Source organism: Oncorhynchus mykiss, chromosome 3 (genome assembly GCF_013265735.2).
Source record: "Oncorhynchus mykiss isolate Arlee chromosome 3, USDA_OmykA_1.1, whole genome shotgun sequence".
Taxonomy (NCBI): domain Eukaryota; kingdom Metazoa; phylum Chordata; class Actinopteri; order Salmoniformes; family Salmonidae; genus Oncorhynchus; species Oncorhynchus mykiss.
The window spans coordinates 59109290-59130270 of NC_048567.1; the positions used below are offsets into that span (position 1 = coordinate 59109290).

Consider the following 20981-nt stretch of genomic DNA (forward strand, 5'->3'; position numbering starts at 1 on the left):
TGAGTCAATTGGAGGTGTACCTGTGGATGTATTTCAAGGCCTACCTTCAAACTCAGTGCCTCTTTGCTTGACATCATGGGAAAATCAAAGGAAATCAGCCAAGACTTCTGAAAATAAAATTGTAGACCTCCACAAGTCTTGTTCATCCTTGGGATCAATTTCCAAACGCCTGAAGGTACCACGTTCATCTGTACAAACAATAGTATGCAAGTATAAACCCCGTGGGACCACGCAGCCGTCATACCGCTCCTGAAGGAGACACGTTCTGTCTCCTAGAAATGAACGTAATTTGGTGCGAAAAGTGGATATCAATCCCAGAACAACAGCAAAGGACCTTGTGAAGATGCTGGAGGAAACAGGTACAAAAGTATCTATATCCACAGTAAAACGAGTCCAATATCGACATAACCTGAAAGGCCACTCAGCAAGGAAGAACAGCAAGGAAGAAGCCACTGCTCCAAAATCGTCATTAAAAAAAGCCAGACTACGGTTTGCAACAGAAGATGGGGACAAATATCGTACTTTTTGGAGAAATGTCCTCTGGTCTGATAAAACAAAAAAATAACTGTTTGGCCATAATGACCATCGTTATGTTTGGAAGAAAAAGCGGGAGGCTTGCAAGCCGAAGAACACCATCCCAACCGTGAAGCACGGGGGTGACAGCATGATGTTGTGGGGTGCTTTGCTGCAGGAGGGACTGGTGCACTTCACAAAATAGATGGCATCATGAAGACAGCAAATAATGTGGATATATTGAAGCAACATCTCAAGACATCAGTCAGGAAGTTCAATCTTGGTTGCAAATGGGTCTTCCAAATGGACAATGACCCCAAGCATACTTCCAAAGTTGTGGTAAAATGGCTTATGGACAACAGTCAAGGTATTGGAGTGGCCATCACAAAGCCCTGACCTCAATCCTATAGAAAATGTGTGGGCAGAACTGGAAAAGCATGTGTGAGCAAGGAGGCCTACAAACCTGACTCAGTTGCACTAGCTCTGTCAGGAGGAATTGGCCAAAATGCACCCAATTTATTGTGGGAAGCTTGTAAAAGGCTACCTGAAACATTTGACCCAAGTTAAACAATTTGAAGGCAATGCTACCAAATACAAATTGAGTGTATGTAAACTTCTGACCCACTGGGGATGTGATGAAAGAAATTAAAGCTGTAATAAATAATTCTCTATTATTCTGACATTTCACATTCTTAAAATAAAGTGGTGACCCTAACTGACCTAAAACAGGGATTTTTTACTAGGATTAAATGTTAGGAATTGTGAAACTGAGTTTAAATGTATTTGGCTAAGGTGTATGTAAACTTCTAACTTCAACTGTATGTAGGACTTGACCATGGTTACACCTGATCTGTAGAAGTTTGTGGTAGCCAAGGCCGTGGGTTCATTTCACATCAGGGATCTCATACACAAACAAAAAATCCAGGCTTATACCTTCACTGTACTGTAAGTTGCTTTGGATAAAAGCTTCTCCTAAGTAGCTATTAGATGAGTTTAAGTTCTCTGCACTCCTCTAAGCTACTGCTGTCCCCCTGTCTCTCTCTCCTCTCAAAGGGGTAGAGGTGTGCCTTTAGACAGATGGCTGGATGGCCAAGAGTAACCATGAAGCAGAAGGACCTCAACATAGCTGCATTAACAGACACAGCCTGGTAGGTAACACACACAAATGTGCACATACCCACACCCCTGCAAGCAAGGAACAAAACAAAATGGAGGCAATGAACCTGCTAAATCTAAAACTCTGGAGAGTACCAATTTCCAGCAGAAAACAATTGAGTGGATTGGTGCACTCCGTAGAGGGGCCTTCTGGCATCTGAATACACCGCCACTAAACTGACGAGATGGTAAAAAAGCTGCAGTGATGGCTCTTGGCTTGAAAAGCATTGTCATTACAATGCTTCCCCAATATAGTAGAATTGAATATACTAGAGTAGAATTGAATATTGTAGAATTGAATGGAATGTAGTAGAATATAAGTAAAGGATAAATGCCGACATTCTGTACATTAACTTGGATATAATGGACGACGCAGCGGAGTCTTTTTTTCCAAGATGATGTACAGAATGTCAGCGTGTATGCCGCTTATACCACAGTTGCCAAAGAAAACAATATGAAAGCACACATTTACCGCAAGATAGTTTGCTAGCAAACCTACCCATATGACGACAGAGTTAAAAAATATCAGTCGCTGAAAACAGCTGGTCAAACTAAAAACGTGGGAGGATTTGACAGCTTTAGCAGTGGAGGGGAGCAGAGAAGTTCATGTTCATCACTCACCATGACAGATGCTCCAAGAAAAAATGTTTCCGTTAAAACAAATTAATGTTAGCTAAGTTTTTTTTTCCCTCGTTGGACCTGCGTTTACAATGTATCCAATTTCAGTTTGTGTGGTTGTTGGTTTAGCTGTAGTACGGTCTGCATGTGTAGGCACATATTGCATCATGCTTGCATCATGATTGCATGGTTATATATTTTCCAACTGTCCCGATATCTGGTTTTAATGTCCACTCTAGAATGGCGTTCTAGCCAATCAGAAGTGAGTATGCAACAATTCTGTGGTATAAAAGAGTAGAATAGAATGAAAGCTGCCCCATTGTTGTGGTTATGTAAGAATTGAAAGGTTCTGGCTGTGATTTTTGCAGTGATTCAGCGTCATTTAAACTCATTACAGAACAAGAAGAAATTCTCTCTGTTGTCCAGACACTTTGTTCAGACACTAGGCTATTCTTAGTGGGACTGATTTAATCCCGAGGCAATAGAATGGTTCGTATCATTTAGGATCCAGGAAGAAGATACAGATCTCTATTCTCTTTATTCTCCCTCTGTATGCGCAGGGCTTTGATGAATTTGTAAGGGCTTGCCTACCGTAATTTACAAGGGTGATGAAACAAATGAAACCGCCTCACTTCTCCTTGTTAGAAGACTATTTAGTTTAATTTTCCTTGGTCCACAGAAATGCCTTTTTGTTTTAATAACCCATGTTTTATTTGACTTTTGACGTTAAAGCCTTTTCTCGTTTCTCCCCCATCTTCCTATTCTACTCTACTGTATTGGGTTCTACTACTCCATTCTATTTGACTGTTCTCTGCTCTTTTTGACTATTTCATTCTATTCTACTATACTCCAGTCTCCTCTTCTCTACCCCAGCTACCCACACTGTTCGATGGATTTTTCTTCTACCTCATGGGCTCCTTCAGGAAGCCCCCAGGGACGAGCTCCTCCAGGTGGTGAGAGAGGCAGGGGGCCAGATCCTGGCCCGACAGCCTAAACCAGACAGTGATGTGACCCAGACCCGGTCTACTGCAGCCTACAACGCCCTGATGGGCTTGGAATAGGCCCTGTGTACCCAGTACATGATCCCCAGAGCCCCTACAGGCCCCCCTGGGTGAAGTTAGGAAAGGTGTGGTCAACTCTGTCTACATGGGTTGTAAATGTACAGTGGGGTAAAAAAGTATTTAGTTAGCCACCAATTGTGCAAGTTCTCCCACTTAAAAAGATGAGAGAGGCCTGTAATTTTCATCATATGTTCACTTAAACTATGACAGACAAAATGAGAAAAAATATTCCAGAACATCACATTGTAGGATTTTTAATGAATTTCTGATTTTTTTTCTAATTTTGTCTGTCATAGTTGAAGTGTACCGATGAAAATTACAGGCCTCTCTCATCTTTTTAAGTGGGAGAACTTGCACAATTGGTGGCTGACTAAATACTTTTTTGCCCCACTGTATATCAGACTTCCAGCTACTGTCAGTGCCTGAGCCATAGACACACCAGGTAAACACCAAACTGAGAAGAATGTACTGAAATGGGGAGGGACTTAAATTGTCCACTAAGAAATATAAATTTGCTAACGTTTTTGTTTGACATTTTTAAACTTTTTCTATTATGTGGCCTAATGAACATTACACTGGACTGGTTCTGTCTGCTTGCAACCTGACATCAGGGTCTATTCAGAATAAACAGACAGTTGTGATTCTATGTCAACTGTAACCTAGAAGTAAGGGGATTCACTGACTGGTTGGGAAATCTCTGGTGCCATCATGCCACCATGCTTGTGGCCTCAAATATAGCCACCCACCACCACAAGTCATGACTTGTTGTTTGAAAAGTTTTGGTCTGTAGCTCAAACATAAGTTAATTACGTTTTTCTTTGTGTTGATGTTTTTATACCTCCCTGCTCGATGATGATCAAAGATTATAAACATTTCAGCACTTTTCAGTGTTTTGAATGAAGGAGTAGAAAATCTCTCAATTTTCTTCTCCTGGGGATCTTTTCATAACGTCAGTGCTTTTGAGAAGACCCTTTTCTTTGAATGAATTTTAGATTGAATTGTGTTTGTGACTGCGTATTCTGTTTTCTATGACTTGCAGTTTTCTTTAAAGATAAATAATCAAACTGTCTTTGAAAGCAGACATTTTCAACACTAAAGTCACCTCTTCCCTCTGGGCTGTGCAGAATGAATGGTATGCTTCAAAATAAACACCATTGTTGCAGTAACAAAATTACATAGTTGCAAGGGAATGCATTATTTGTCCCGACTGTAATTCATCTTAATTATATATATCCAATACAAACTCTCCTATCCCTGGTAGGAATGGGCTCATTCACATCTAATTGGGAGTGTCAGCCCTTTAAAACTAAGAGGTGGGTGGGTGGGGGATGGAGGGGTGTGTCTCAAAAAATCGATTCTAAAGCGAGACGAAGAGTAGAGCAGAAAACAGGAGAGCAATTAATCGTCTAGTCACCAAGTTGGCACTTCCTGTGGAAACTGAAAACAAACAAGTTTTATTTTCATTTTGTCTCTGGCAGCAAGAAGACGAGAGAAAAAAACACCAACCAGCATTACCCACCAGACAGAGCACAGTCAACTGCTTTACAGACCTGGGTTTAAATAGTATTTGAAAGCATTTACTTAATCTGTGTTGAATACTTCATCTGTGTTTGATGGAGCTTGACTGGCATAATGGAAGCAATAAAACAGTGACGAAACGGCAAGGCAGGCAGGCTAAAGCTTTAGAGGCAAAAGTTGTTGAAAGATTTCAAATAGTATTTGTACCCAGGTGTGCTGCTGCAGCTTTCTGTCTCTGAGCCCCGAGGTCCTGGTTATGTGCCAAATGGCACCCTATTCTCTATATAGTGCACTACTTTTCACCAGGGCCCATTCACATAGGGATCTGGTCTGAAAGTAGTGGACTATATAGGGAATATGGTGCTATTTGGGACATAGCCATCCTCACTTGGCTATCTCCCAGGATGCCCCTCTCCTTCTCAATAGGATTAGTCAGGGATAGGCCTAATTGCTATTGATTGCTGTGTGTCGCATTAAATTGCTTCCCCCTTCCTGTGCATGCGGGAGGTGGAAGGGGGAAATTAGTGGTGCGGACAGACAGAACCTCAGCTCAGCCTGGTAATGAATAGGAAAGCGACATAGAACCAGAGAATTTAAGCAGATATAAAGTGTGTATCCAAAATGACAACCCTATTTCCTACATAGTGCACTACTTTTGACTAGAACCCTATTGGCCCTGGTCAAAAGTAGGGGAAAGGGCACTATACTGTTTAGGGAAGAGGGTGCCATTTGGGACAAAGACAGAGGAAAACCCTGACTCCCTTCCTTTAGTAGACCTCAGAAATGTGATTTCTCTGAAATGATGTCCTCTATCCATACATCAATAAAATTGACCTACACCCAAACCAGTATCCTCTTTTTTCTGGTTTAGGCTATGAGCCAGGCCCTATCCTCCAAAGAGTTATTTTCTGACCTCTGCATGGTTTGTATGACTGGTGTTAGTAGGTTGTGGAGAGCTAGCGAAATACATCCTGTTCTCTTGCTCCCAAAAACATGGGGATGTGAAAGAGCATGATGCTTCAGTTGTAAGTCATATGAAATATTGTCCATGTCAGAGGTGAAGAATTGGAAGTAAAATGTTCAGAGGTCATATTTTGAACAATAAGTTACCTTTCCTACAATAAAGTGGTGAAGAATTGCACTTGTTCAGTATCTGCAATCTGTGCACTCTCAACCTGAGCCTGAGTAGGAGTGTGTTTCCGCCTGGGCGATAGAAGTGCGAAGGAAGAATAAAAGAAGGAAAGAAATCGACACACACACCTTTGCTGTATAATAACACTTATTTTTTAGTCTTTAACAAAATAGTTTTTGTCTTCATAAATAATACACATTTTCTTTTCTCCACCTCTGATTTCCAGAACACACATTATACATTTTGAAGGTATTTACAAGTTATTATACACCATGAAGGGCACCAAGGGTTGTTTAATTTCATTTGGAATAAACATCTGGAGTGTTTGATTAGATGTACCCACTGTCTTCTAAGCTATGGTGTAGAGGTGTTTGTGTGTCTTGGTACTTCCAAACAAATCCTGTCTTTATTTTATTATTATAATTTCTGGCTCTAATTCAATATAACATTTAAATTATAACAGTAGGAGTTAACATTTGTGTAATCTTTAGGACTAACCCACAGTGCCCATGTAATAATACAGTTTGATTGTTTAAGTGTTTTTCTCTCCATATTAGATAGTACTCTTGTTGGTTTTCAGGCACACTTTATATAAGAGTTTCTGTAAAAAAAAAAAAAAAAGCAATAGAACAATCTTTCATAGCGTCCAGCTACAATAAGTCGGTGTCTCGTGAAAAGAGCAATGGTATGGTACACCTTTACAGCATGGTGACAGGCGGTGAATGAGCAGTGTTTGGAGTGGGTTGTCAGGCTAGTGAGTGCATGAGCAGTAGGCTAGACTTTCAAGGCCAGAAACACACAAAAGACCAGACTCTTTTATGAACAGAAAATGAACAGGGATATTGACTGCTCCCTCAGACTATCTTTTGATACATTTGTTTAACTATTGCTCAATAAGGCTAATTCTTCACTCCAGCTGGGGTCTCAGAGATGGATTCAAAATCTACTGCACACTTCAGAATATTCTCCTACCAAACTGGAAGGTCACTGTACAGTTGGACCACTCTGAAAGCTCCCTGTTGTAACCCGTTTAAGAAGTTGTGTGGTAACTGGTGTTAAAAACAATTACGAGACTACTGCCTTATTAACCTTCATTCTTGAATGTGTCCTTCTGCATTACTCTAATAAGACATTCCTTCCATCATTGCATAAATGTTCACGAGACAAACAACAATGCCAACGCTAATAGAGAGAAAGTATCATAATGAGTTGTTATCAATGTGAGAGGGGTAATTTCAACATGATCTAAGACCGGAGGGTCTGCTCTGCATGAGCTTGAGGGAGGTACTAAGGGATCACAGGTTAGCTGACCCTACAACCCACACTACTACTAAATCATGAAGCTCTTTACATTGAGAGCAACCATTAAAAGGGCTAAAAAAACGACGAGAAATTAAAAGATAGCCAGCAGCCTCGTTCTACACAAGATACACAAAATAATAAAGGAGGACGAAACAATCTATATCCAGTCATAAAAATGAATGACCCAGATATCAGGCCCATGATAGACCTAATTAAAAGAGATGACTGATAAAGGTGTCACGGAGTCTCATACAATGTATGGACCTGTAGAGTGATGTGTATTGCCTGTGTAGGTATTCTGGCTTGAGAGATGGAGTCTCTCTTCTCATTATGACTGACTCATTCATCACAAGACAAGGTCATGATAAAAATGACTCGAGCAACTCTAACCATAATGATGCAATCTAAATTTAAGTCCCCTTCCCTCATTCGTTCATCTTTTGAATTCCCCATCATTCAATAATAATAAGACTGCAGGCAGCTGAGTAGAACAGAATGTAGTCTACAATACTGTGGCTGCAGTGCAGACAGAGATATGTTTGGGAGGGTCGGCTCGTTAGGTAAGGTATATGTTGTTTGTGTCCCAAATGGGACCCTATTCCCTCTATAGTGCACTACTTTTGATCAGGGCCCAAAGGAAATGGGATGCCATTTGGGATGTAGTCTATGTGATATTCTATTCCGACACCTCTAGTCAGGGGTCTCCTGTGTTCATTTCTGTCTCATTACCAGGAGCTGGAAGGCGTTATTAAGTAGTTCATCCATCAAACAGGAGGAATAGCTTCTAAAAGGTTAACAGGAATGGATTCTCACTGAAACACATACAAAAAGTATCAGTGATGAATTGCATGTGCTTAGTGGGAAATTCGCCTTCGAATTAATGACTAGTATTCATCATTTTAAAAAGAAAGAGAGCGTGTGTTGTGCACGCTACACAGGTTGGGTGGAGTTGGTTGGAGTGTGATAATGAAACCAATAGGAATTTATAGGCAAAGCAATGCATTAGCTCAAACAATCTATTGTGTAATCTAAAAACGGGAGGATAGGAGCTTTTTTTTTGTTGATCTCAGCGAGAGCCTTATTGGCTTCAGTGCTTCTTCTTGGGGTACAATGTATCAACATGTTTTAAGGTGAAAAGGAATTACCAGTACTGTGCAAGCTGTGTGTATGGGCCTCTGGAGGACGAGAGGGTTTGCGTACAAGTATTTGTGTGTGTGTGCATATGTGTGAGTGTCTGAGTGCTCCTTTGCTTTGAAGCATCAAGAAGACATATGCAGATTTCCCCTTTGTCTCTCTCAGAGTTCTTGCCGAGTGTGCTTGGTGCTTGGCTTCTGCCTACAGACGAAAGGCGGGCGACGTACTGCTGAGAGCAGAGAGGCCCGGCCTGAATACTCCTTGATTAAGGGAAATTAAAGCAGGCCGCTGCTTGGCTCGCTAATTGCTTAGATAACAAGTTCAAGCTGTTCGCTCGGAGGAATATTTTTTGTTGGTTTGGGCCGTCAGGGAAAACAATAAAGGCAATTAAGCCAAGAGGAATGGCCCCGGTAGTGTATTGATGCTGGAGCAGTTTTTACCCCCTCTGTTATGGGTTGCATGGCTTCTAACTAAAGACCTTATTTCAACTCCTGTAGTAAGTAAAGTTGGTTCCCTTTTCTACTTTTTCCAGTGATTTATCACTTACTAATGTATTGGTTGGATAAATTGGATAAAACTGACCTCCATTCTCCCCATGCAGAGAGGAGCACCTCAAAGACAGTCTCATCAATAATATTCTGTGTTGTAAATACTGTAACTGAGGGGATCTGTTTGTGGTTATGCAGCTTTTGCCAGACCAGATGACACATCGGGATGCTGACATTGTATGTCATTAATTTCAGTGACCCCATCCCCAAGAATGAACTTTTGTTATTGACTCAAACAGAGATCATACAAGAAGTGAGAAGCCAAGAGCTGTGAGTGATATCCTTGGGTGACCATTGTAAATCACACTGGAGCGGCATGATGAAGACATCTCACTTATTCGATTTAAACACCAGACCCATTTTTTCTAAAAGCGCCATGAATTGTGTGCTTTCTGGTTGTCCGGTCATTGTGTCCTGTTCAACCCTCCTAGATCTCATTTTCAAAACACCTGTAAGTGAGTGAGTGAGAGCTACAACAAGCTTACAGACTTACAGAAAACAACTGAGCATTTTAACAGTGCCAACGGTTAGGAGGAAATTAGTTCATGAAATATATTGTGTTTATAAGCAGCACAAGCAAGAAGTAATTATCAGAAAATATATATAGTCACACAGTCAAAACAGGGAAAAAACAGTCTCAATAAAAGTTCCTGCTCTCTCCTCTCCTCTGTGTTTAAAGTTGTGGTGGTGTGTAGGTACTGTGTACAAGAGCTTTTCATTTCAGCTAGTTATGCAGTCTCCTAGCCAAAGTTGCCAAGGAATTGGGCTCCTGTCCTGTCCATCATATCATATCAATAACACAAGATGAGGGCATTGTTGGTTTGCCACGGCAGCAGGCAGGAGCGCTCCCTGACCGCACATCACCGACACTGTCCCGGGAGGGGTTTCTATGACAACGTCTGGCCGTTGAGGCACTCCCGGCGCAGGCACTGTGCTGGCTTCCACCAGTCCCCATTGTGACAGCGGCAGATGGTGCAGTCGTCCACCTTCACTTCAATACCGGCTGGGATGATCGTCGTTCCGGCAAAGCAATTTGGACCTGCCTCATGGGAGGAAAGGACGAGAGCGAGAAGAGAGGGAGGGAGAGAGATGGAAGAAAGACAAAGAGGGAGGGAGGGTAGAGAAAAGGAGAAATGAGTGTGGTGGTGGTTCTCTCGGGGGGGTTCTGTTAGAAGAGGATGGCAGAGTGATGTGGAGAACCCTGCCTGGGGAGTTTTGAAGTCAGAACCGATGCACAGATCCTTTCACGGGCATGCACCGATGGGCTTGTTTTTGCAACACTAAAGCGCTTTTGTTAGCCTGGCTCTCCCTTGACGTAGAACGCGTTGCATCCTAATGCACCGCGAGCAGAGGAGGAGAGGAGGCTGGCAGATAGGGCAGGCAGCGGCTTGGCAGCACAGAGAGGGCTGGAGTATATATACACACACACACACACACACACACACACACACACACACACACACACACACACACACACACACACACACACACACACACACACACACACACAGAAAGCTGCTTTGAGGGGCAGGAGGGAGATTAATTACTCCTAGTCTGCATGGAAAGGCTGCCTCAGCCTCTGTGGAAAGTCCCTCTTGAACACAGAGCTACAGTCTGCATTTTATGGCCTCCGCTATCCTTTCTCAAATACAAAGCTAACACAGAGCTATAGTTTGCATGGAAAGGCCTCCTCAGTCTTTCTACAAAGTCTTCTTCAAACACAAAGCTCCCCTACATCATATTCTTACTGGTATCTTTTAACTAAAGTTGCAAAGGGAGGGTATTATATTGGAAACTTAAGAAGTTTACCAGTCACCTACCAGAATTTTGGTATCTTTCAAGGATTTTATGCAATCCATCACAAGACATCTAGTGGTGTCACAGGCGTCTGTAATTATCTCTGACCCTCTGTGTGGACTTATCACATGACACAGCTGTAAAACATGATCCTAAATATAAACCATCAACGTAGTGAATCCCATTGGTGTCGGCATGAAATATATATATATTTTTTTACACACTTTTATTTATTTTATTATGTCAAAATATATTTATATAATATATTTTATATATTTTATATATATTTGTTGCCAATGTTTTGGTGTCAAACTGGTGGCAGTTGTGAAGAAAAGTCAATAGTTGGAAGAGTTAACTGAAAGAATGAACTGAAAAAAATGCCATTGTTGATTAGATGCTTTTTACTTTAATTAGGCTAGTTTTGTTGAACCATATACTAGAAGCTAATCGACAATATAGACACAGATATAACAACATTCTTAATATATATGAATACAATTTTATTTTTACAAGTTACCAAATTTACAATAGATTGCCATAGATTTTCTGTTAATTACCAAAATTACTGAAGATTCTGGTAACTTACAGTTGAAGTCGGAAGTTTACATACAGTCGAAGTCGGAAGTTCACATACAATTGAAGTTAAACTGAGTTTTTCACAATTCCTAACATTTAATCCTAGGAAAAATTCCCTGTCTTAGGTCAGTTAGGATCACCACTTTATTTTAAGAATGTGAAATGTCAGAATAGTAGTAGAGAGAATGATTTATTTCAGGTTTTATTTCTTCACATTCACATTATTTCTTCACATTCATCACATTCACATTCCGAGTGGGGCAGAAGTTTACATACACTCAATTAGTATTTGGTAGCATTGCCTTTCAATTGTTTAACTTGGGTCAAACATTTCGGGTAGCCTTCTACAGGCTTCCCACAATCAGTTGGGTGCATTTTGGCCCATTCCTCCTAACAGAGTTTGTGTAACTGAGTCAGGTTTGTAGGCCTCCTTACTCACACACGCTTTTTCAGTTCTGCCCACAAGTTTTCTATAGGACTGAGGTCAGGGCTTTGTGATGGCCACTCCAATAGCTTGACTTAGTTGTCCTTAAGCCATTTTGCCACAACTTTGGAAGTATGCTTTTGGTCATTGTCCATTTGGAAGACCCATTTGTGAACAAGCTTTAACTTCCTGACTGATGTCTTGAGATGTTGCTTCAATATATCCACATAATTTCCCTACCTCATGATGTCATCTATTTTGTGAAGTGCACCAGTCCCTCCTGCAGCAAAGCACCCCCACAACATGATGCTGCCACCCCCGTGCTTCACGGTTGGGATGGTGTTCTTCAGCTTGCAAGCCTCCCCCTTTTTCCTCCATCCATAACGATGGTCATTATGGCCAAACAGTTTTATTTTTGTTTCATCAGACCAGAGGACATTTCTCCAAAAAGTATGCTCTTTGTCCCCATGTGCTTTGCTGTTGTTCTGGAATTGATTTGCACTTTTCGCACCAAAGTACGTTAATCTCTATGAGACAGAACACGTCTCCTTTCTGAGCGGTATGACGGCTGCGTGGTCCCATGCTGTTTATTCTTGCGTACTACTGTTTGTACAGATGAACACGGTATCTTCAGGTGTTTGGAAATTGCTCCCAAGGATGAACAAGACTTGTGGAGGTCTGTAATTTTTTTCTGAGGTCTTGGCTGGTTTCTTTAGATTTTCCTATGATGTCAAGCAAAAAGGCACTGAGTTTGATGGTAGGCCTTGAAATACATGTCAATTAGCCTATCAGAAGCTTCTAAAGCCATGACATCATTTTCTGGAATTTTCCAAGCTGTTTAAAGACACAGTCAATTTAGTGTATGTAAACTTCTGACCCACTGGAATTGTGATACAGTGAATTATAAGTGAAATAATCTGTCTGTAAACAATTGTTGGAAAAAGGTATTGTGTCATGCAGTAGATGTCCTAACCGACTTGCCAAAACTATAGTTTGTTAACAAGACATTTTTGGAGTGGTTGAAAAACTAGTTTTAATGACTCCAACCTCCAAGTATGTAAACTTCCGACTTCAACTGTTGGTAATTACCAGTAGCTTTGCAATCCTACTTGTGACAGACTTAACAATTAATGTTTTTCAGTGCGCACATGAGATTTGGTTCTGGGTGCTGAGATTAGGAAAGCCTTGCAGCCTCTCTAGAAAGTCTTCCTCGAACAGTACTTCCCAGCACACCATAGCCTACCATACACCACACCAACATTTTATTACACCAGCATATAATCCTGATGAATGATTAAGGCGGAATCAGTTTTTTCTTGAGATTACATTAGTTTTGCGGTTCCCTTTTTCTTCAGATAAGATTTGTGTTCCTTTTATCCCAAGATTTATTTAATATCTATGGAAAAGCTAATTATCTCCAGATTGTGTTTTTGATAATCAGATGGCTTGTGAATGACTTACCCTGCTGCCTTCTATGGGTGCGTTCCAATAAGATCTCCTTTCTTCTGAAGTGTGCACTCGTTCACGACTTTCCAAAATCTAAAGGCATTGGATGGGTGGAGGCATGGGTTAGTGGGAGTTTCCACCATATTTCGAATACAAGTGATTTCCCTTCAAATCAGTGCAGGGAAGTGAACAAGTGCACACTTTGGGCGGAAGGAGAACAAGATCACACTTTGGGCGGAAGGAGAACAAGATCACACTTTGGGCGGAAGGAGAACAAGATCACACTTTGGGAGCATGGAGATATATAAACCGAGACGTAGCCAAGGATTCATAGTTTTCCACTCCTTTTGCAATCTCATAAATAGCTATTCTACACAACAACCACAGTGATAGATTTTAGTATTCAGGTTTTGTGCTCACAATCTTCAGGAAACAGCACCTTTTTTATTATCCTGCTACAGGAGAGCATGCAGGTGGTGGCAGGAATTTTCTGTCTCCAGTTTTAATCATTGAAACGAAGCAATCAGTGGCTCAATTGGTGTGACGGTGACTTTGGAGCCGCTCTTTTAAACAGTCCAACAGAGATCTATAAAACCTTCTAGATTCTCTGAAGGGCGGGCCTTTCAGTCTAAACCTATTCCGAGGATCGTTTCTAGCAGCAGAACACTTCCACCTACTCTCAGGGAAATGGCTTTACTGATTGATTTGTGTGACCAGCAAGTTCACAATGACATTGTCTTTGTCCAAAACGATCAGATCAAAAGTAGTGCACTATTTAAGGAATGGGTCCCGTTTCAAATGCACGCTTAACTGTCTGTTCAAACCACATATGATAATATTAGGAGTGATCATATGTAAAAACAATAATAATAGACTTACACATTAAAGCCCCACATGAGGGACATGAACCAGCAGAATTCCAAATATGCAATGACAAAACTTCAGTGTTTCTCGAAGGTCTAATATTTATTGCATTCAAATATCTTGTCTCTAGACCTGGGTTGGGCTCAATTCGAAGGCAGTCAATTTGATTTGATAAAAGTACTTTTAAAAAGTTTTGTGACTACTGTATCTGCTGGACTAAACAAACCTAATGGCCTGATCCAATATATAACACACCAAAAACCCTCTAGTCTACTACCTGCTTCCAACACCTTACCCACTCACCCTCATCTATGTACAGAACGAGTCTCTTCTCCTGAAATTATGTCTGCATAAAAACATTACGCACATTACAACAATTCAACAATCATATTCTACCACCACCTGCTTCCAACTCCTTACCCACCTCACCCTCATCTATGCCCAGGAACACTCTCCTGGTCTTCTCAGACATGATAAAAGCCCATCGATTGACCTGTACCTCAATGGACACATCATGAGTGAACTATTGCCAAGACCTAACTCCCATTGATCCACCATCCACCCTTAGTATAGCTGGCATGGTTTACAGACAAACAGGGCAGAGGTTGATGAGAGAAGTGAGCATCGAGCAGCCCTGCCAAGTGTGGTTGTTTACGACTGGAGAGTCACAGCAGGAGGAAAGCACAAGATACTTCCCAAATGACACCCTATTCCCTTCATAGTGCACTACTTTTGACCAGAGCCCTGTTCAGAAGTAGTGCACTATAAAGAGAATATGGTGGCATTTGGGACATATCCACAAGCAAGGACACAGTCTCCACTGCCTATCACTGCAGAAGATTGACAAGACAAGGCTCTGGGACTTTGGGACGTTGCTCCATTCAAAGCCAATGCTTGTCTGTCAGGGCTGTCAACAGGGATGCATGTTACCTGTCCACAGCTGTCTCTGTGTGTTGTCACATGACTGTCCACCTGGAAGTTACAGTGACAGACGGTTCAGATGAACAGTAAAAGACAAAAGCTTATAAGACTAGCTCATTTCCATGTGTATTTCCCCTGTAAAAGGGAAAAACAACTTTATGTAGGCTACATTTACATTATTCTGCATGTAAATTCATATTCTATCCCTTTATGATATAGCTAGGTTGTTCAAAGCAAAACCTAACAGACAGTTGCATAATGCTGAGGGTTTCCTCAGCTCCTCAGTTGCCCAAGAGGAAACCTTGAAGAAAGCCTGATGAAGCCCTCTACATGTTAGGGTACTTTAGTCAACATGTGTCTGCTGATGCAGACACTTTCTGATGGCTAATCGGGAACATTTTCAGGGACAGATCTAGCCAGGTACAAGCCACCAAAATAGGGTACTGCCCCTGGAAATCAGGGACGCCTGGTCGCCATATCTAAGGGGTCATATGGAAATGTTTTGTTTGGTTTTCCAGACTTTGGCAAAACAGTGGGATCAGAAAGTGTGTGTGCGTGTGGTCACGTCCGCATGGACTTCAGAGACTTGTGTATCCTAACTGTAAGTTGCTCTGGATAAGGACGTGTGCTAAACGGCTAAAATGTTAAGGTAAATATAGGAAATAGGGTTCCATTTGATATGCATACTATCTATCCAATCTGAGGGAGGCTTTGTAGTTTTGAAGCGAACCATCATCTCAAGAGCAGGCGAAGTGAGAAGGCATGTCTCTCTGTCTCCTGCAAGCTCCTAAAGACGTCCAACTGGAATAGGCTACAAGAAGGGATCTGTCCTCTATCCTCCCACAGTACACCAGGAATGAGCATTACACGAAACACACACACACACACACACACACACACACACACACACACACACACACACACACACACACACACACACACACACACACACACACACACACTCCAGGCTCAAGAGAATAATCTTGCCAGAGCTGGCAGTGGTTTCTTAGGGGGGTGGAGATGGCAGGCTCGCTTAAATGCCACCGCCACAAGGGCGTCACCGTATCCTGTCTGTGTGGATTAGTGCTTCCTCCAGCTGCAGGCCCAGTGTGTGTGTGTAGCGCGCACGCTTGTGGGTGTGTGTGTGTGTGTGTACAGGCATCTTCCTTGTACACCTTCGTTACCCTCTGTCAGAGAGCTTAGCCTATATAGGTCAAACTACGCGACAAAGGAAAATACACAGTCATTTTAAGGTAGATAATATTTAGATTTCATCTGATGTCTAAATTGGGAAATGTATTTATTCATCTATCTATATATTCTTCAATGAACAATATCCTGAGTGGATACTCTAATGTGGATTTCCTTGATCAACCATCAGTTCAGTCCCTCGATTGGCTTTTCCTTTGATAGAGTTAGCCTATACTAGGGCAAAATTATCACCATGAATTCTGACCAGCAAGACTATATCCTCATAGTGGGTATTTGGCTCAGGTAACAAAATATACATAATCAGATGATAATTAAATCATTATGCCATTCCAGCATATAACGTTCATGATCCTTGATTGTCCCAGTTGTCTATTGATCAATCCAGCCCCTGAGGCTAATGAAACCAAATGAGCCACAACCAGACCAGCCAGCTACTCTCTCTCTCTCTCTCCCTCTCTCAATCTCTTGGATTGGGCTGGCTCAGCCATATCTCCTGCCCTGACTCCTATAACTAGCCAATGAGCCATCGGAATTCTATAATTATAATTTGGGGATTGGTTGCGACTGACAAGGGCATCAGGGCAACATGGAGATAAAGGGCCCTCCAGGGGCCCATTATGAGCAACACACACACACACGCACACACACACACACACACACACACACACACACACACACACACACACACACACACACACACACACACACACACACACACACACACACACACAGAGTTATGCTCTCTCTGGATGCCCCGTAATCAATGGGCCAATCTGAGCCTGTGTTTTTTCTGCTTAGTGTGTCGTATTTAATTAAAGCAGTTAGTATTGTCCTCATTAGCAGTCAGGCAGCCCCCCAAGGCAACGATTTATATAAAACATAAAACACTGAAAGAGACTGAAGACTGATCATCAAAAGACAGACATAGAGAAATAGATCATCTTTTCATTGGTTTCGATGACATAAAAGTTTAATAATTTTGTATTGTGTGTGTGTGTGTGTGTGTGTGTGTGTGTGTGCGTGTGTGCGTGTGTGCGTGTGTGCGTATATGTGTGTGTGTATGTGTGTGTGTGTATGTGTGTGTGTGTGTGTGTGTGTGTGTGTGTGTGTGTGTGTGTGTATGTGTGTGTGTGTGTGTGTGTGTGTGTGTGTGTGTGTGTGTGTGTGTGTGTGTGTGTGTGTGTGTGCGTGTGTGCGTGTGTGCGTGTGTGCGTGTGTGTGTGTGTGTGTATATGGATTGAGTTTGCACAGTTACAGGTTTCACGTTTATTTGTGTAATGAATGTGTAATGAATACAATGGAAGTGTTACTCTCACAAAAAAAACTATAAGATCAGTAAGAAATATACAAATACACTAGCCTCGTTCATCATTCTGTTTTGTGAAACAATGGTGAGCACAGCGTCAGTCTGGTTTACCAGGCTGCGTATACACAACAATCAGCAATGCAATCGTAAGGTTCATGTACAGAAAGTTTGTGAGTGAAACCGGTGTGTGTTTGTGTGTGTGTGCGTGTGCGTGTGTGTGTGTGTGTGTGTGTGTGTGTGTGTGTGTGTGTGTGTGTGTGTCCGAAAGACACAACTGGAAGAGCCCTTACCGTTTTTACAGATGGGACAGCACTGTTCTGGCTCGTAGACTGGGTTGACACACTCTGGGACGGCACAGTCAGAGACCACACAGTGCACCTCGTTATTTGGTTCACAGCGACACCACTCACAAGGCGAAGGCTGGAGGGAGAGAGGGGGAGGGAGAAAATGGAGAGAAAAGAGAAAAATATATATTTGAATTGCATTTGAAAACCAATCATCTTACCATTGTAAACAACATGCTGGCACGATTACTATTAATATCAAGTTGGTTTCCCTGACAATAAAAAGCCTTGAAAAAATACAAGGTTTATTCGACTGAACATTAAAAAGGTCAACCCAGGTCTGTAAGGTTACTCATTAAAACTCATTTGTAAACCCATTTGAACTCCTCTTGAAAAATATTATATGGCCAATCACCGTGCCTAAGCCACAATGCTTTGTCTAGTCAACCTTGGGGAGAATTCTAAAAACAGATATTGAATTGGAACATATCAAGCAAGCCAAATCAACCGTATCTACATTGGACTAAGAGAAAACTTAGCCCACTTGAAACAGAATGAACTCCAACAGTTGTTGTCAAGCCATGTCTACATAAGCTGAAAACAGTTAGTTTACCCACTGACCACATTTCAATCATAGTTTGTGCTACAGGCCATTTGTTGTGTAGAATTTATGCTGTAATGTTGTAAGGTACAGTGAAAGCAATTCACTGGCTCTAGAGAATGACAAAACTATCTTTCATTTGCACATTCACCCTCAGCAAATGGTTTCCTTTTAGCAATATTTAAAGTCCCCTGCGGCCCCAATGGCCTTTTCTCTGGCCCAACGCCCAAAGTGTGCCAATTAAACACACTTCCATATGTATGAGTCAACATCTCTCTGCCTGCATCTCAAATGGCTCCCTATTCCCTATATAGTGTACTACTTTTGAACAGATGTCTATGGGCCCGATCAAAAGTGGTGCACTATAAAGGGAGTAGGGAGCCATTTGAGATGCAGACAGAGAGATGTGCCTGGCTGGCTGGCTGGTGCATGTGTGAGTCAGGGTCAATAGGGTAGAGTGATGAGAGAGAGGCGAGCCCTGAGCCCTCTCAGTAGCCAGGGTGTTTAAACTTTGTACATAGTGTAATTGCCAAACTGAGACTGTTCCACACACTAATGATCCCCTGTCTATTCCTTCAAATTGAATTAATAACACTGTTTGGCCTCAGAGCCAAGGGCTTGTGAACTTATCCATGGACATGCTCCCTAATTGTGCTGAGCTCAATGTTAAACAAGAACAAACAAACAAGTTTGTGTCTGGGGGTGAAATGGCAGTCTTTAATTGTCAACTGAAACTGAATGACTTTTACTGAGAAAAACCTCACTGTTTGTAATACCATACTATATCCATGCAATTACCACTTTATCCTGCGCTGTAGTGTAAAGTGCTAACCATATTCCTATTGAACCAAATCTTTGGTGAAATTAAATATTGGTTTTGAGTGTGCTGGCCTATTGGGTCACCTGACAGGCAAACCCGTTTACTTTAATACAAATCAAAGACACAATTCATAAAGAATCTGTTCAAAGTTGAACAAACAACTAGAATAACAGTAGCATCCCTGGGATTGAACTGACTACTTTATTGGCTGGGTGCTGGTTAGCATACATAAAGCATTCTCAATCACGTTTTAATTTGAGAATGCACTTTTTATCAACGTAGATATTGAACCAAATGTAATATGGTGAGATTAAATCTTGTTTTTTTCAGTGCACTAGTCTGTGGTCCCCTGATTTAACCAAACCAAGTAAAAAATTCACACAGAATTCGCTCAAAGTTGAACAAACAACAACAATCTCAGTTACATCCCGGGGATTGAACAGATGTCTGCTTGCAGTATTTTATTGGCTAAATGCTGGTCAGCACACATAAACCATTCTCAATTACAATTCCATCTTAAAATGCAATCTTTATCAACAGACCAGTCTGATTGCAACGTTTCCAACACATGAGAGACTTAAAGGGATATGAAATTGTTATACAACTGTAGCATTGAAATTATGATCTTACAGAACCTTTGGAGGATGTGAGCTGTCAGACAACTCAAGCATCCTCTGCTTGTATAACTAGTAAAACGTCATTTCATGATACAGACTTTAATGAAACCTGCCATATTCACAGGTTTCGTCCATTTTTAAACACTACCAGCCTCTTCAACCTGTGATACCTATGATTGACATTTGAATAATAAAAATTTTCACGCAATTGATCTTTTCACATACCTATAACTTTGTCCCTTTGAAAAATACTGTGAAAACATGTCTCTCAGCACTAGACGCACAGTAAAATGCCTTAAGTGTTCTGTATGTAAATGCATGGATTTATATAGCTGACTGTCCTTTGGGTGAATTTGCTTGATCTGGTGCCACATTTATGGGGGAGGTTATGAATCCGAAACATGCTAAAGGTTAAAACACTGACAACAAGCCTTCACTGAACTCTATTTAGCATCATATACTCAACATTTAAAAATCATCTTTATGGCACAGATAGAAGATGTGAAATTGCACACTACTCCTGGAGGGACACATTATATATGGATGGTTGAATTCAACTGTATCTATTATTTATTTAATTTTTCTAAATTGTGTTTCTTCCCTACTGTATTTGTTCATGTGCTGTCAGGGGGTCTCTTACGAAGACTGTAAGATTAATTTATTCAACGGAATCAACCAGAACAATTTAATATTTCTCTGTAATCATGACAAGACAAACACAATAAATACAATTTGTTGACTGGTTGCATTGTCATACATTAGATACATCTGAAATAACAGTATATTTAGCCTTAACGGGAAGGACACTTTCCGTACTTATTTTTCCTCAATAATACATTGCAGGCAAGTGCACACGTGTCCATCAATTAATTTACTGTAACAGGGATAGAGTGCTTTCAATGAAACCCTGTGTGAGATGTATTGTACTGTGAAGTGAATTCATGCCCTGGTCTGTAAGTACTACAGTAACTCACAAAATAAAGTAGAACACCAAGACTATATTTAGCCGTGCCGAGGGATGTGTTAGTATGTTTCTGAATCAAACTATATGGTGATTTGTGAGCCAATCCACATTCATATTAAAGTGAACTGACCATCAACACAGCAATCAAGACTGTAGTAGTTGAACTCT

At 41.3% G+C, this 20981-nt stretch overlaps 1 protein-coding gene across 2 annotated transcripts in view; it reads right to left on the reverse strand.

Annotated features, from left to right (window-relative positions):
* Nucleotides 1-6126: 6126 nt before the first annotated feature.
* vwc2l (von Willebrand factor C domain containing 2 like) overlaps nt 6127-20981 on the reverse strand; it is a 29421-nt gene continuing 14566 nt past the window's right edge. For both annotated transcript variants that reach the window (XM_021597493.2, XM_021597494.2), the window contains 2 exons: nt 17818-17947; nt 6127-10020 (listed from right to left, as the gene is read on the reverse strand). In XM_021597493.2, coding sequence (XP_021453168.1) covers nt 9869-10020; nt 17818-17947 — 282 coding nt within the window. In that variant the 3' untranslated portion in view covers nt 6127-9868. The remainder of the gene's footprint in view (nt 10021-17817; nt 17948-20981) is intronic.